The sequence below is a fragment of the Zootoca vivipara genome, chromosome 14, assembly GCF_963506605.1.
Source record: "Zootoca vivipara chromosome 14, rZooViv1.1, whole genome shotgun sequence".
Taxonomy (NCBI): Eukaryota; Metazoa; Chordata; class Lepidosauria; order Squamata; family Lacertidae; genus Zootoca; species Zootoca vivipara.
Window position 1 is genome coordinate 27,658,209 of NC_083289.1, and position 14,823 is coordinate 27,673,031.

At 43.1% G+C, this 14,823-nt stretch overlaps 1 protein-coding gene across 1 annotated transcript; it reads right to left on the reverse strand.

The window, feature by feature from the left end:
• Nucleotides 1-479: 479 nt before the first annotated feature.
• Nucleotides 480-14,108, reverse strand: WDR76 (WD repeat domain 76). The gene is made up of 13 exons (XM_035131483.2): nucleotides 13,939-14,108; nucleotides 10,780-11,139; nucleotides 10,546-10,641; nucleotides 9,084-9,139; nucleotides 7,417-7,543; nucleotides 6,211-6,312; nucleotides 6,064-6,107; nucleotides 5,822-5,975; nucleotides 5,124-5,279; nucleotides 3,911-4,128; nucleotides 2,486-2,638; nucleotides 1,746-1,799; nucleotides 480-1,397 (listed from the first exon to the last, which is right to left on the reverse strand). Exons 1-13 carry the CDS (start codon nucleotides 14,005-14,007, stop codon nucleotides 1,142-1,144), a joined length of 1,845 nt encoding a protein of 614 aa, XP_034987374.1. The 5' UTR covers nucleotides 14,008-14,108; the 3' UTR covers nucleotides 480-1,141.
• Between the last annotated feature and the right edge of the window lie 715 nt (nucleotides 14,109-14,823).

Here is a 14,823-nt window from a genome sequence, read left to right on the forward strand (position 1 = left end):
CGTTTCATGTTTCACTTACTACTAAGTTGTTCCTGGTCTCATTTGTATAAAGTGTGGTGGTGTCCATAGGTTGCTGTATCAGAGGAAACAAACTCTTAATAAGGACTAGTGTACTGCATATTTAAAAGCAGTAGAAAGTAAGTTACCTGAAAATGTGAATTTTAGTTTTCATAACGATATAGACGTTAACCTTTCATGTGCCAAATGCTGTGTTACATTTTTCCCTTCAAAATAATGTACCTTTTTCTACATATTCAACATGTAGTTAGCATAAATCATTGGTGCCATATAGAAGTATTTTTAAATTTAAATAAATATTTAATTATGATGAAAACGTTCTCTTTTGAGTAAATTGATGCTTCTGCTCATGTGACATGTCTGCTCAGACAACGCCTGAAATGCTACCTGCTGCTGTGGAAAATTTCTTTCAACCTCTCTGTCCTTAACGTTTTCACAACTTGAATGCTTAACCAACTTAAATTGGATATATATACTTTTACTGCCAGATCATCCATATGATTTTGGTACAACCACCACATGATGCTACACAAATTCCAAAGCATTTATTGTTCGTACTTTAAAGAAGTTGAACATGATGAGCAGGTCTAACACTGATTCATTTACTATGAATGCTTCCCTGGTGTAAGGTGCCATCTGGTGTTACTACACAACCGACATAATTGCATTTTCCATCTTGCGACGATGCATAAGCATTATTAACATGCTGCTTATGTTCAAGATAGTGGATGTTAAGAGAAAGCCTGTGCCTTCTCAATACACACCAAAACACCCTCTTGATCTCAGAATAATTGTTAGCAATTGACCTCTGAATTAAACATTATCTAGTACACAGCCTGCTCTGTAGATTTTTAAGCCACTATGAATGAACTTAATATATTGAAACCATTTAACAGTTTCACATAAACAACCTTGCAGAAACCTGCAATGTCACTGTATTTGAATAACAAGGCTAGCCTTATTTATTTCTGTTATTGGTAATCTATATCACTTAGAAAGTTTTGAAACTGAATATATTTATTCTGGATAAATGTCTTTCTCCGGGGACAAAGTCCTAACACAACCAAAATGCAATTCATACTCTTTGTTACCTAAAGGTTCAAAATTATCTTCCAACTTTTTTTCACTCTTTGAAAACATGGAGGCGACCACTAGAGTTACCACCTGCAAGAATGTATCTGGTAGGGTGCCAGGCATTGATGGAACAAACAGAGCCAAGGTAGTCTTCACTGAGGAAGGAATGCACCAAATCTCCCGTCGCATGAAAGGCTTCGATTTGCCTTGGTCGAGACATACTCCCCACCACAAAGCAGTCTTCCCTCTTTGGGTCCCAAATAGCTCTGAACCTTGTGAGCCACCGCCCTGTGTAGTTATTATGCCTATTCAAGAAAGGGGAAGGGGAGAGAGAGAGAAATAGTTAAGATTCCTCTACATCGGTGCCTTCCAGTTGGCTCTGGACAGCAACCTGCCAGCAGCTCCACCCAGCCCAACTCTGTATGATGTTAAGGCTGATGGGGAGTTGTAATCCAAAACATCTGGAGGGCACTAGGTGGGGAACGCTGATCTAGAAAACCAGGGTTCTTAAATCTGATGTGCATGCCCTCTAATGGAAAACCACTCTGCTACAGTCAAATAGTGTTTTGCTCACTGTGGAGTCTGTGATCTCATAACCCCCTCCACCAAACTTGAATCTTAGCACCAGAGTAAATCCTCCTGTTCTAACTCACCTGATAGTTGTGAGAACAGGGGCTGAAGATGATATACATGTGGTTTCGAAGATCCTGCAAGAGACAAAAAGTGGGGGCTTAAAAAAAACCCTAAACATTAGATTTAGAAAAAAAAGAAACCTAAAAGTGTGGTTTATTACTTATTCAAATCCAGCATGAGGATCAACAGGAAACGTTATCAAAGAGTTCAAGGACACAGTCCAGTCAGGCAAAAACACTCAAGGAAGGCGTGTTGCCTGAGGACAGTCCTGAGGGCCACATTTAGCTCCCCACCCTCTTGGTTTAGACTATGTAAACAATTATATTGCATGGGGTCTCCCTACTGCTCGAGTGAAAATCTGCTATGTATTTCTAAATACAAGCAAGTATTTTGAGGTAGATTTTTTTAAAAGGTCATAAGCAAGAGCCCACACACCTCAATGCAAAATATTTAATTGCCGTAACTCAGCCATACACATCTCTCACAGTCTCCTACATTTGTTTCCAACAATGGCCAGCTAGAGGCATGAGTTCCAAACCTCCCCCACCCTTGGCAATATACTGCCTCTGAACACGGCAGGATCTACAGCATCCCTGTTTCTCAACAGTCCTATTAACGTGCTCAAATCCACTACTGATGCCATATAGGCCACGGACCACAGCCAAGTCTCATGGCAGCAAATTCGTTTTTTTGTGGGAAAGGACTTTCACAGGAGGAAATTGGTAATACAAAAGCCAGCTCCCTTCCCACTCTCACATACCTCAATGTATCATCAGCACAAGTAGTCAGCACCCTGTTGCCAGTCACAGGTGAAAAATAAGCAGAACCAACACTCTTGGTGTGCCCGGCAAGAGACACCACAGGCCTGCTGCCACTCGCCTTCAAGTGCCGAACATCATAAATATCAACATCCCTGTGGCATAAATGGAAACATTAAGACTTTCACCCTGAGTGTCTCTTCTTCAGCGGCTAGGAGGATGTCCTGAATGGGACATCTCCTCCCAATGGACTATCCAGGCATAGATAATCTATTAGACTCCCTGTCTCTTATGGTGAGAGCTCCTTACACATCAAGGAAAAAAGGACATTGAAAGCATATAACCCTGGTGTCAAACAAAATACTGGGGCAAACTGCACTTAAGAAAATGAGAAACCACTGTATCAATATGGGGGGAGGGGGAATAAAAGAATTAAAGGATGATTGCTTACAATTGAGACAATTCTTATTTGGGGAAGGAAAAAAGCATGGGATCTCCCTGTGTGTGCCCCTGTTTCCCTTTTGGCCTGTAAATTGCAGATCTGTTTGATTTTATGTTCTTGATATCATAAATATATAAAAGTGTCTAATACACTGTTACAAATTCTGAGTGAAACAAGTTTCCTCCTATGAGAGAGATCGGGTGGCTAAGGGGAGTTGCTCAGCATATACACTCACTTCCTCCTCCCATTGTGGATGAGTTACCAGATGCCATGCTAGAGCTCAGAGGAGACCTCGTGCCTAAGGTTCCACAGAACCCATAAGCACCACATCTCTGAATTGATGCCCACTTTCCGGCTCAAAGGGGAGCACTGTTTCTGCCTATGCTGTGTTCTTAAGACCAGGAGTCTGCTAGATCAAGATCCACAGCAGTCCAAGGTGCTGCTCCCTCTTTGCTTCGGGGTGTAGAAGTGGGACGAGCACCAGTCCTGGCTGGTGGATTCACTGGTCCCCAAGTGAGCAGCGTGGGTGGGTGCATTGCCCTTCTTTGGCAACAGTCGCTTTTCTCCTCTTCCTTTCTCTCATTGCAATTAGCTGCCCACGGGAAATGAAAACACAGGGAAAGCAAAAGGAATTGCCAAAACTTTTTTTAAGTTTTGAAGTAAGGAGGGGGGAAAGCTACTACTCTCAACTGTCTGCTACAGCTTTTCTCAACCAGGGTTCCATGGGACCCTAGGGTTCTGTGAGGTCACAAGGAGCTCCTCGAGAGATTGTGATGCTGTGACCAGGAGTTTTGTATAACAACACTATAATCTCTTCAGAGTCCCCCCTCCACTAAATTTAGAGACTGTCCAGAGGTCTTGGGATGAATCTATTGTGACTCAATAGGAGGCCTCTATTCACTTACTAGCATCACATCTCTGATTTCTGGGCTCCAAATTCCTAATGCACTGCAACAAGCAATCACATATCACAGCTTGTACCTACCCTGCTCCAGCAGCTATGAAATAATGTCTACTGAGTGGGTTGGTATGGATGGTCCTTGTCTTCTTCGAATTAAGTTCTGCAGAAAGCTCAGCAGAAGCTCCTGGCGTTCTTTGATCTACTACAGCTACCTTTCCATCCCACATTCCCACTATCAGAGTAGAGGCATCTGCTGCCAAGAAATCAAATGAGGAAAGGTCGTCCTCTTCATTTCTGTACACCTGAGAATGAGAGAGGTTTACTTTTGTGTGAAGTCTAAACTTATTTTAAATTACCAATTTTATGCTGATATATCACAATAGCTGTAGGATGCTTCTCTAGCTGCCACACCATGGTTTCCTCAATCCTCTTTGCCAATTACTACAAGCACACTTGCAGACAGACAAGATTTCAAATTGTACAGAGTTAAAAATCCGGACTTTTCCATCCCCACCTAAAAAACTGAATTCTGCCTGTAGCAACAGATAAAAACAGGAGGACACTGCCTTGTACTATGTAGAACTGTATGACCACTTAACCCAGTTCTGTCTATTCTGACTGGCAGTAGCTCTCGGGGGTCTCAGGCCGAGGTCATTCCTATCACCTGCTATTTGATTACCACCACCTCCCACCATGGCCACCCCTTTTCTTCTGGATGTGCCAAGGATTGAAGCTCAGGCTTTATGCTTGTAAAGGACGTGCTGTAATACTATGCTATGCTGCTGTCTTAATGAGACAGAAGTGAACAGGAGAGAGAGAGAGAGAGAGAGAGAGAGAGAGCGCAAGAGAGCTGCTCTTTTCCATCTTCTATCCATCTTGGAGGAGCTGCTTGAGCAAGATAGAAGGATGGACGAATACCAAATCTGATTTTGCATTATAGATCCAAAGGAATCTCATTCTAAACAAAGGAATATTGAATTCTCAATTTTGTTGCGTTTCTGCTAATGTTTGAACACATAATTTATGACATTTCCTTCCATTCTTTCAGTTAAAATGGAAGTTTTACTATTTAGCAGAAGTCACTGCAGCAGTATACTATTCTGTTCCATTTGGAATGGTTTTACTTGTTTTATAATTTTAATGACTTTATCTGTTTTTATGACTGTATTTTCCACTAATGATTGTATCTCAACCAGGGACCTGATGGTGAAGGGTGAGTTAGAAACCAAATGAATGAATAAATAATAAATCTTTATTGAGACCTTGCAATAGCTGCAATGTTGCAACCAACATTCACCTCATCAAAGACCGCTCTGGTTACATCTCCACATCGTAACGTGCCGTCATGGCTCACAGACAGAAGATGAGCAGGATTAGACGGAGAAAAATACATACAGCTAACTGCCTGGCTATGGGGAACAAAGGTGTGTACTCCATCTTCCAATCCGCTGTCCTAAGAAGTATAAACAGACACAGCATTACTACATTTCTCATAATTTCCCTACAGTGTGGTTCCCTTCAGATCCTTCTCAGTTTAGAAGACAGAGCCAGAAAAGTTTGCAGGGGACAAAACTATCAATGGCTATTAGTTACCATGGCTATCTATTACCTCCAGTGCTGGAGGCAGACTGTTGCTGAATACCAGGTGCTGGGAATCCCAAGCGGGGAGAGCGCTGCTGTTACATTCAAGTCCTGCATGTAAGCTTGCCATTGGGGCATCTGATTAGCCACTTTGAGAACAGGATGCCGGAGTAGATGGGCACCCTTTGGCCTGACCCAGCAGTCTGGCTATTATTACGCTTTAATGTGGTGACCTCTAGTTCATTGGAACTTTTTAAGCAGAGGTTGGATGGTCATCTGTCCCAGATGCATTGGCTGAGGTTCCTGCATTGCAGGGGGTTGAACTAGATGACCCTCGGGGGTCCCTTCCGATTCTATGATTCTATGATATAAACAGTAATAGATAGCAAAGACAAAAGAGTGCAAGCTATTTACCAAATCCCAGAGACCGATCTGTCCCCACTTGTCTCCAGCTGCTACTAAAGTTCTGCTTTCAGATGGATGGATAGCCACAGAGTGAATCCGGTTTTGGACCACTTTTGCTACAGAACCTTCTCGGAGGACCATTTTACGCAGATGTGCTTGGTAACTGGGACAAAATCATAAGCATGTTAACATCCACAAAAACCAATCAAATGGGGCGGGGGGGCGGGAGTTATAACTGGTTTTTAAATTACCTTTCCAAGTTACATGTAGGCGTCTCAATCACCTTAGGCTTTACCTGTAAAATTGGTTGGAAAACAGAAGGAATTTACCATGCAGATATTGAATTTTATTTTTTTTAAAAAAGTATTTAGGCTTGCTACGTGTCAAAACAATGATACCTGACTTATTTTTGCCCACATATTCAGAAAACCTTCAGTTACATCATTTCCTTCCTCTTGATCTGTGGGTATCATCTGAAGCGGTCCAGGTGGCAAACGAGGCTTTCAAGAGAGGAAATGGCACAAAACATCACTAGCTTGCTTTACAACTTGCTCATCAGTGCACCCCACAGAAAATAACAAAGAGAGCCACTTAATTAAAAATAATAATTGCATTTTCTATTTTTAAAATTGTATTTTCATTTTTTTAAACTTTGACTTTTATTAATAACGTTAATATTTTATGCTTTTTTGTAAACCACATGGGTGTTTATTTAGTTAAGCAGTATACAAATTTTGTTAAATAATGAATAAAAATTTATTCTCCCACATCCCAATCAATCTTTTCACTTTATTCACCAAACCAAATTATTTTCGCAAAGCCAAGTTCTTAAGACTTGTTTGAAGCAACTATAAACTTGATTCGTGAGGAACCAAGGAAGTCCAAGGATGCTGAGACCAAACTAGTGCTAGACAGCAGAAAAGCTCTCTCAGCAACCCCTCACGTTTCAGAGTAAAATAAAAAAATTCCTTCAGTAGCACCTTAAAGACCAACTAAGTTTTTATTTTGGTATGAGCTTTTGTGTGCATGCACACTTCTTCAGATATCTGAAGAAGTGTGCATGCACACGAAAGCTCATACCAAAATAAAAACTTAGTTGGTCTTTAAGGTGCTACTGAAGGAATTTTTTTATTTTACTTCGACCCAGACCAACACGGCTACCTACCTGTTTCAGAGTAAAATGCCTTGTGAGTGGCTGCAGGAGGACCGAGAGCAAAATCATGCGAGGGGTTATTCTAGAAGTTAGGTGAAATTGTGAAGCTTCCCTGCCATTTTTGCTACACTGGAAACTGCATGCTGTTTAAGGGATCTTATTATATCTATTCTATTTGCTATTGCTTTGCTATGCCATCATAAAATTGTTGCTATATTATGAAATCATTGCTATGTTATTGTTTTGTTATGTTATTCTGAATTTTTTTGTAGTGTTTGTTTGAAATGCAGCCCTATTTCTTTGTTGTAAGCTGCTTTGAGCATGATTTTTTTGTGGAAAAGCAGCATACAAATAAAATGAATCAACGAAATACTCTTGCAAAGTCAAGTATGGATATTTCAATGAGAGCATTTGAAGATAAAGCCCTTTCCCTTTGTATCTGTCAACTTACATATTCGTCAACTGAAGGTTCTGGCTGTGCTTGTGCTTCTGGCAGGAGAATGCTCAGTGGATCCACTTTTTGCAAGCGCATCGATCTTCGACAAGTTGTTTCAGTTTTTGCCTTGGAATGTTTAATTCTATGGAGACAACATAATTTCTCCACTAAGTCCTTGCAGGGTTTCAAGGGATCCTCATTCATGCCGCTACAGATTTAGCCAATGCCTTATTTCTTCCTTTAGATTATTCTGCATTTTCTGTTATTGCTTTCCATCTCCCTCCATCGTATTTTTTTATCTGCCTCCGTCAGACACCACAATGGTTGCAAAATTACAACCTGGAGACCTTGCTTGTCCCTCTGTACATTTAATATAACCCATAGCTTATCATTCAGTTTACAATGAAACTCCCAGAGTACTTTAGAAATGAAACCGCAAAAATGCAACAAAGCTGTCAACGCTCCAAAAGAGCAAACATTAGGTTGATACAGTACTCCACTTCTCCCCCTCTCACTTGCCAAGAGTAAAACTGGAGTCCCACATGCTAAAACAAGGCAAAGGAGGAGGTGACGGAGCAACTGCATATTCTCCTACTGTCACAGTCATGACATTATTAACCCAAACACAGTGATACCTCAGTTTATGAACTTAATCTGTTCCGGAAGTCCATTCTTAAACCAAAACCATTCTTAAACCGAGGCGCGCTTTCCCTAATGAGGCCTCCCACCGCCAGTGCCCTTCCACCATTCCGATTCCGTTCTTAGACTGAGGTAAAGTTTGCAAACTGGGACACTTCCAGTTTTGCGGAGTTCGTAAACCGAATAGTTCTTATTACAGGTAGGTAGCCGTGTTGGTCTGACGTAGTCGAAACAAAAAAATTAAAAAATTCCTTCCAGTAGCACCTTAGAGACCAACTAAGTTTGTCATAGGTATGAGCTTTCGTGTGCATGCACACTTCTTCAGATACCACTTCGTACACACTTCGTACCTGAAGAAGTGTGCATGCACACGAAAGGTCATACCTATAACAAACTTAAAAGGTAAAGGTAAAGGGACCCCTGACCATTAGGTCCAGTCGTGACCGACTCTGGGGTTGCGCGCTCATCTCGCATTACTGGCCGAGGGAGCCGGCGTATAGCTTCCAGGTCATGTGGCCAGCATGACAAAGCCGCTTCTGGCAAACCAGAGCAGCACATGGAAACGCCGTTTACCTTCCCGCTGTAGCGGTTCCTATTTATCTACTTGCATTTTGACGTGCTTTCGAACTGCTAGGTTGGCAGGAGCTGGGACCAAGCAACGGGAGCTCACCCCGTCACAGGGATTCGAACCGCCGACCTTCTGATCAGCAAGCTCTAGGCTCAGTGGTTTAACCACAGCGCCACCTGGATCTCTTATGACAAACTTAGTTGGTCTCTAAGGTGCTACTGGAAGGAATTTTTATATTTTTTGTTTTGAATAGGTCTTAAACAGGGCTGTTCTTAAACCGAGGTACCACTGTACTACTTTTAAAATGATATTTTCTTTTTCACATATAATACAGCAGGTAAGAATTCCCAATAGCCAACCAGCAGGAGTTCAGCTTTCAGTATTAATTAGTTAAGTAGTACTGTCACGACATAAAGAGGGAAAGGGAAAAAAAAGCCAAAATATTTAACCATAATGAATGGCTATGTAGTTTTACCTTTGTATTTTCGGAGACTGCACTCTGGTTGTCATATTACGAAGTCTTGCTGCCGACTTAAGAGTGAGAGAGTAAGATCAGATGCATAGAATGTAAGATTTATCCACTCAATAAAATTTCAAAAATATTGTTCCTGCTTCAATTTACTACATTTATATATATCTTTTTATTTCCCTAGGCTTTTAACCTCTGAGGTATATTTATTTCTGTTGCGTTTGGCTTTAGCGATACCCTTTACTGATGTCAACTGTTGTTACTGTGGTACTCAACTGAGTTTACCTCAGAGTAGACACACTAAAATTAATGAACATAACTAAGGTAGGTCCATTCACTTCCGTTTGAATGGCAAAATTTGGCAAAACTTAACTGAATGCCACCCATTCTCCTTTATGACTTATTGGAAATATTTGGAAATCTTTAATTGGTGCATGGTATAAAATGTTTTAAATAAAACAAAGCATATCTGGCATTGCAAGGGAAGGCCCTGATGTTTGCTGTATTAACTATTAGCTATGGAACCACCGCTGAAGATGGATTCTCAACAGTGTTAGAAACTGAGATATGAAGGCTAGGAGCTAAATGCCACCTTAAACCTAGGTTATGGGCACAACAACAGAATGTCTAGGTGCACTTTTTTATAACAAGAATACAAAGCTGAAAATCAATGAACTGCAGCTAAAATATGTTCATTTTTCACATGATCTAGTCCAGGGATCGGCAATGTGCAGTGCACAAAGACCGTTTTACCGGCCCCCGAACCAAGCTACCCGCTCGGCGAGTCCTCCATGTGCTGTGCTAAACCAGCGCAGCGCAGGGACTCGCTGAGCGGCACCAGAAATTGCATCTGTGCACACACAGATACCGGAAATTGCATCTGTGCATGTCCAGATGCCGAAAATTGCTTCTACGCAGGCGCGATTTCTGGCGTCTGGGCATGCACAGAAGCAATTTTCGGGGCCGTGGACATGTGCAGACACACTTTCCGGCAGCGCGCTACGCCAGTCCGTCCCACAGATGATCTCCGTGGGAGTGATCTGGCCCATGGGCAGTAAACCTTGCTGACCCCTGATCTAGTCCTTCCCCTGCCCACCCCCCAATATTCATAAGAGGGTCTCTTCTCCAGTCTTCAGAGAGTAGCTGGAAGTGGGGAGGCAGAAAAAGGTCCTCCTTTCCTTCCACTCTGCAGTTTTAATCTGAAATCTTGGCCGCAGTACTGAGCCCAAAGCTCAGAAACTGCTTGCACTAATGGAATTCCCTTTTGCAAAATGCGCCTAGAACAACAGGAGTTTCAAACACTGATTCTCAAGTAAATTATACCACTTAAAAATATGGTTAAAGCCATGATGAAAACCAGGCTCAACAGTGTAATCCTATTCCAAAGTTACTTCCAGGTTGGTATTTCCAAGGCTGCACCCCAAGTATCAGAACTTCTTGTACTAATTCAGAAGACATTCCAACAAACCTCAAACAGCTTCAGGGAAGCAAAAAATTTGGCGTTTTCTGTTACGTTCTTCAGTCTTTTCCTCTCATAAGCCGATAGTTGTGTTGAAACTTCCTCCTGCAACAACAAGCAAGCAAGCAAGCAATTATGTTTCAAAATATTCACAGGAGTTGAAGTTTTAAGCCATATCTTACATGTAATTCTAAGCACGGTATATAAGCAGTTATTTTCCTCACCAAATTAAGAGGCACTTACATCATTTCTGTCACTCTCGGAATCCCCATCGGTCTCCAAATCACTGCTGACAGCCTCTACAACTGAACCACATCTGTGAAAATCTGTGTTGAAGACTACCTCACTTACTCCATGAGATATAGCCCCCGTTTCTGGACTTGAATAATCGCTACAGATTTTCTTGGCTTCGGGTTCTTTACCAAAAGACTCCTCACAGCTGGAAAATTGCTCTAACAAACGTTTCTGAGGCAAATGCTTGTTGTGTTCTCCACATGCGTCTGACACAGGCGTGAGAAGAATTCTGATTTGTTTAGTCAAAATCTTCCTCTTCACAGGGCTTCTGGGGAGACATGTGCTCGGATTTCCAGTGGGTGTTGTCTCCTGAAGATGTGTAAGGAATAAAAAAAGTTATCTATTCCTTATCTATTGATTTATTATTGCAACACATTCCCAATTAACTTATACTGGGAGTTAAGTTTGTCTGTCATTTGAGAATTGTTTTCTACTCCCGATCATCATATCACTAGTGATGCACCCCATTCCAAAGCACAAAAAACTTTAATGTATTCTGCCTTCTAAAATTCTGATACGGTGTTCTCAGCTGCAGGAGTACCAACTTGAATAAAATACGGGGGGAGGGGAGCCCCACCCAACAGAACTGATCATATGATGCAGCACTTGCCCCCCCATTTCAATGGCAATCTCCCTCAACTTTTTTGGGAGGCAGCCCTCTCAAATATTTTATTGGGGGTAACCTCAGCCCTTAGGACTTGGTACTTATGCTCAGCTGCAAGTGGGGAAATGAACGCTGACCTGAAACGCACGTAAAACAATCACCGTCGAACACTTGGGGTGCTGCTTCGAAAAAACATGCAGTATAAAGAGTTAGCTAATAATCCCCTAATTTTGTATTTTCACTACAAACATCTGGAGGGCCGGAGTTTGCCTATGTCTGCATTAAGAGCTCACACAGAACAAACATCTAACACTGGGGAGCAGGAATGCTACACACACACACACACACACACACACACACACACACACGGGCCCCTCCAGATGTTTTGGACTACAACTCCAGTCAATCTCACTCAGAGAGCACATTCTGGCTGGGCTGATGGAAGTTGCAGTCCAAAACATTTGCAGGGCCACAGGCTGGGGAAGGTCACACACTCTATCACAGGTCCATCTGCATGGTCTTCTTTAAACAGTACACCCATAGGGACCCTTGTAACAAGGTGGAACGTTGCGTTGTAAACCACTAAAGAGATTTTATTATACTCAAGCAGTGTATAGATTTTGTTAATTTACAAAGAGACTCTGGGACCCAACCATGTGGGAGGATGGCTGCCTGTGTCCATCCTGGGCCCTCTCACTGGTTTGTCATCCCAAGCCAGCCCTCTGAGGCCAAAGTTTGTGGCTGGGCTCAAATGCAAAACCTGCAGGAGAACTCCCCATTGGTGCCCTGGCAAGAGGGTGCGAAAGCAAACAGTTGGTTAGTGTGGTGCTGATAACACCAAGGTTGCACGTTTGATCCCCATAAGGGACAGCTGCATATTTCTGCATTGCAGGGGGTTTGGACTAGATGATCCTCAGGGATCCTTCCAACTCTGATTCTATGATTATCACATCAACTAGGAAGGCTGTCACAGCAATACTTGGTACTGTCCCTGCCAGTGAGCCCCAAATGGGGCAGACCTGTGGGTGAACACTGACCTCTTTACCCACCCCCCAACACTTGAGATATGCATATATTTTAGGATTTTTCTCTTGATTGCAACATGCTTTGTTTTGAATATCTTATTTTCAGATTCTTGTAACCCACCCAGGACTCTTACAATGAAGAGCAGGTAAGTTGTTCTGTAATAACAATAATCCAATACTAGTGCTACTTAAGTGCAGCATAGTAGCAAATTTAGAAGTGCTGTATGGGTTCCCTTGTGAGTCACAGCCACACCCCTCCCAAGATTATACAACTTTCTAAGATTATACAATAATCTTACACAATAATAGTGATTAGGGGTGCACTGTAGCAACCTTGCTGACAAAGGTCCGTGTAGTTAAAGCTATGGTTTTCCCAGTAGTGATGTATGGAAATGAGAGCTGGACCATAAAGGTTGATCACCAAAGAATTGATGCTTTTGAATTATGGTGCTGGAAGGGACTCTTGAGAGTCCTATGGACTGCAAAAAAATCAGACCTATCCATTCTTAAGGAAATAAGCCCCGAGTGCTCACTGGAAGGACAGATAGTGAAGCTGAGGCTCCAATACTTTGGCCACCTCATGAGAAGAGAAGACTCCCTGGAAAAGACCCCGATGTTGGGAAAGATGGAGGGCACAAGGGGAAGGGGACGACAGAGGACGAGATGGTTGGACAGTGTTCTCGAAGCTACGAACATGAGTTTGACCAAACTGCGGGAGGCAGTGCAAGACAGGAGTGCCTGGCGTGCTCTGCTCCATGTGGTTACTAAGAGTCAGACATGACTAAACAACAAAAGCAGCAACCAGCACAGAGCTCAGTAACTGCGCTACCAGGAACAAATTATTTGGAGCGCTCCAATATCTTCTTCTGGAGTGACTTAGTTCCTGTGAAGTTCCAGGGTTTGGAAGATAATTTTCTCCCTATTCTCTTGAACCCAAAAAGTGCCCCATGCCTTTCCAGTGTCCTTCAATGCTTAATTTTGGAGCGTGCAGTGGTTAAAAAGCTTCACCTTCATGCTGATGAGGCGGCCCTAGGAGGCTGGACCTGGCAGGGACCCTGCACCTGCTGAAACAGGAACAGGCCTTGGGTCCCAGCCTATGCACCGTTGCTCAAGAGTAAACCTACTGCAATTAATGAACTGATTTGGGCCCAGTGGGTCCAATCTCAGCGAAGCTGGGTGCAACTCGGAGGCTACCCGCTGAAATGAAAGCAGACATGGGCAATTTTAAGAATGTTAATTCCAGCATGTCCACTGGGAGCCTTGGGAGCCGCCTACTACGAATAGCAAGGAAGCTGCCTTCGCCACAGGAGCCTCGCGAGGAGCAACGCTTTCATGAGGGCAACTGAGGTGGAGCTTCCATTTTAAAAGCGGCCGGTGCCTATTTTAAGCCCGCCGCGCCTGCGGAGCCTCCCGCCACCTCGCTTCCCTCCCCGCCTCCCTGTAAGGTAAGGTAGGACAGGCACGCACACACAAACCCACCTGCTCCACCTGCTGGATCAACGCCGCCGCTTCCTTCTCCTCCTCAACCACTATCCGCTCCATCTCCATGCCGGCCGGCTCACTGGTCCTGGCTTCCCTTCCTTTTTCGCGCGCTGAAGCGGCTTCCTGGGCTCTGGGCGGGGCGGGGAAAAGGCGCCAATTCTGCTCCTCCTCCTCCTTCCTCGTGACCCGCTCAGCTGCGTTGTTTCCCGCCTTCTGGCTTAAGGGCTACTCATAAAACCCTGCGCGCCCGCTGTGGTTGGTTATTTTTTTAAAAAATAAATAAATAAATCCAATTCACGCGGTGTAAATTCGAAGCGCGTTGCAACGAAAGACGAATCAAACGCTGAAAAGCCACCAGCAAATGCAGCGCCCCGTTAAAATGCGGGACATCCCTCTTCCCTCACATACTGTGTACACCCCAAAATAAGTCAAAATGCCGCCATTCATGCTTCAGCCTTTTGGGCTGGTTGCTGCTATACAGGGAGGAAAAAACTCGGCCCATTTTGCATTTTTATTATTAATAAAATTTATATACCGCCTGGTTATATATATAAAAAGGCACAGAGCTAGACCCTTAAATACTGTAGTTTTGTTCATTTATTGCATTTTTATCTTGCTTTTCCTCCAAGGAAAAGCAGTATACATAATTATCTTCCCATTTTATCCATACACCAACCCTGTGAGGTAGGTGAGGCTGAGACAGTGACTGACCCAGAGTCACCCAGTGAGCTTCATGGCTTGAGGGTGTGTGTGTGAACTTGGGTCTCCCCAAGTGAAAGCAGCCTTGCCTCAAGAACAGATATGGAGAGACTGTACTCAAACAGATTTGAAAAGGCACAGGAAGTCTTGTTAAAGGTAAAGTAGGCATCCACTTTTAAAAAG

What these genes read in the sequence shown, in the direction of transcription:
- WDR76 (XM_035131483.2), bottom strand. Translation starts at nt 14,007, where the DNA reads ATGGAGATGGAGCGGATAGTGGTTGAGGAGGAGAAGGAAGCGGCGGCG. An exon ending in TGATCCAGCAGGTGGAGCAG is followed by an intron (nt 11,140 to 13,938) that starts GTGGGTTTGTGT and finishes ACACATCTTCAG; the next exon opens with GAGACAACACCCACTGGAAA. An exon ending in CAGTCTCCGAAAATACAAAG is followed by an intron (nt 7,544 to 9,083) that starts GTAAAACTACAT and finishes TTGTCTCCATAG; the next exon opens with AATTAAACATTCCAAGGCAA.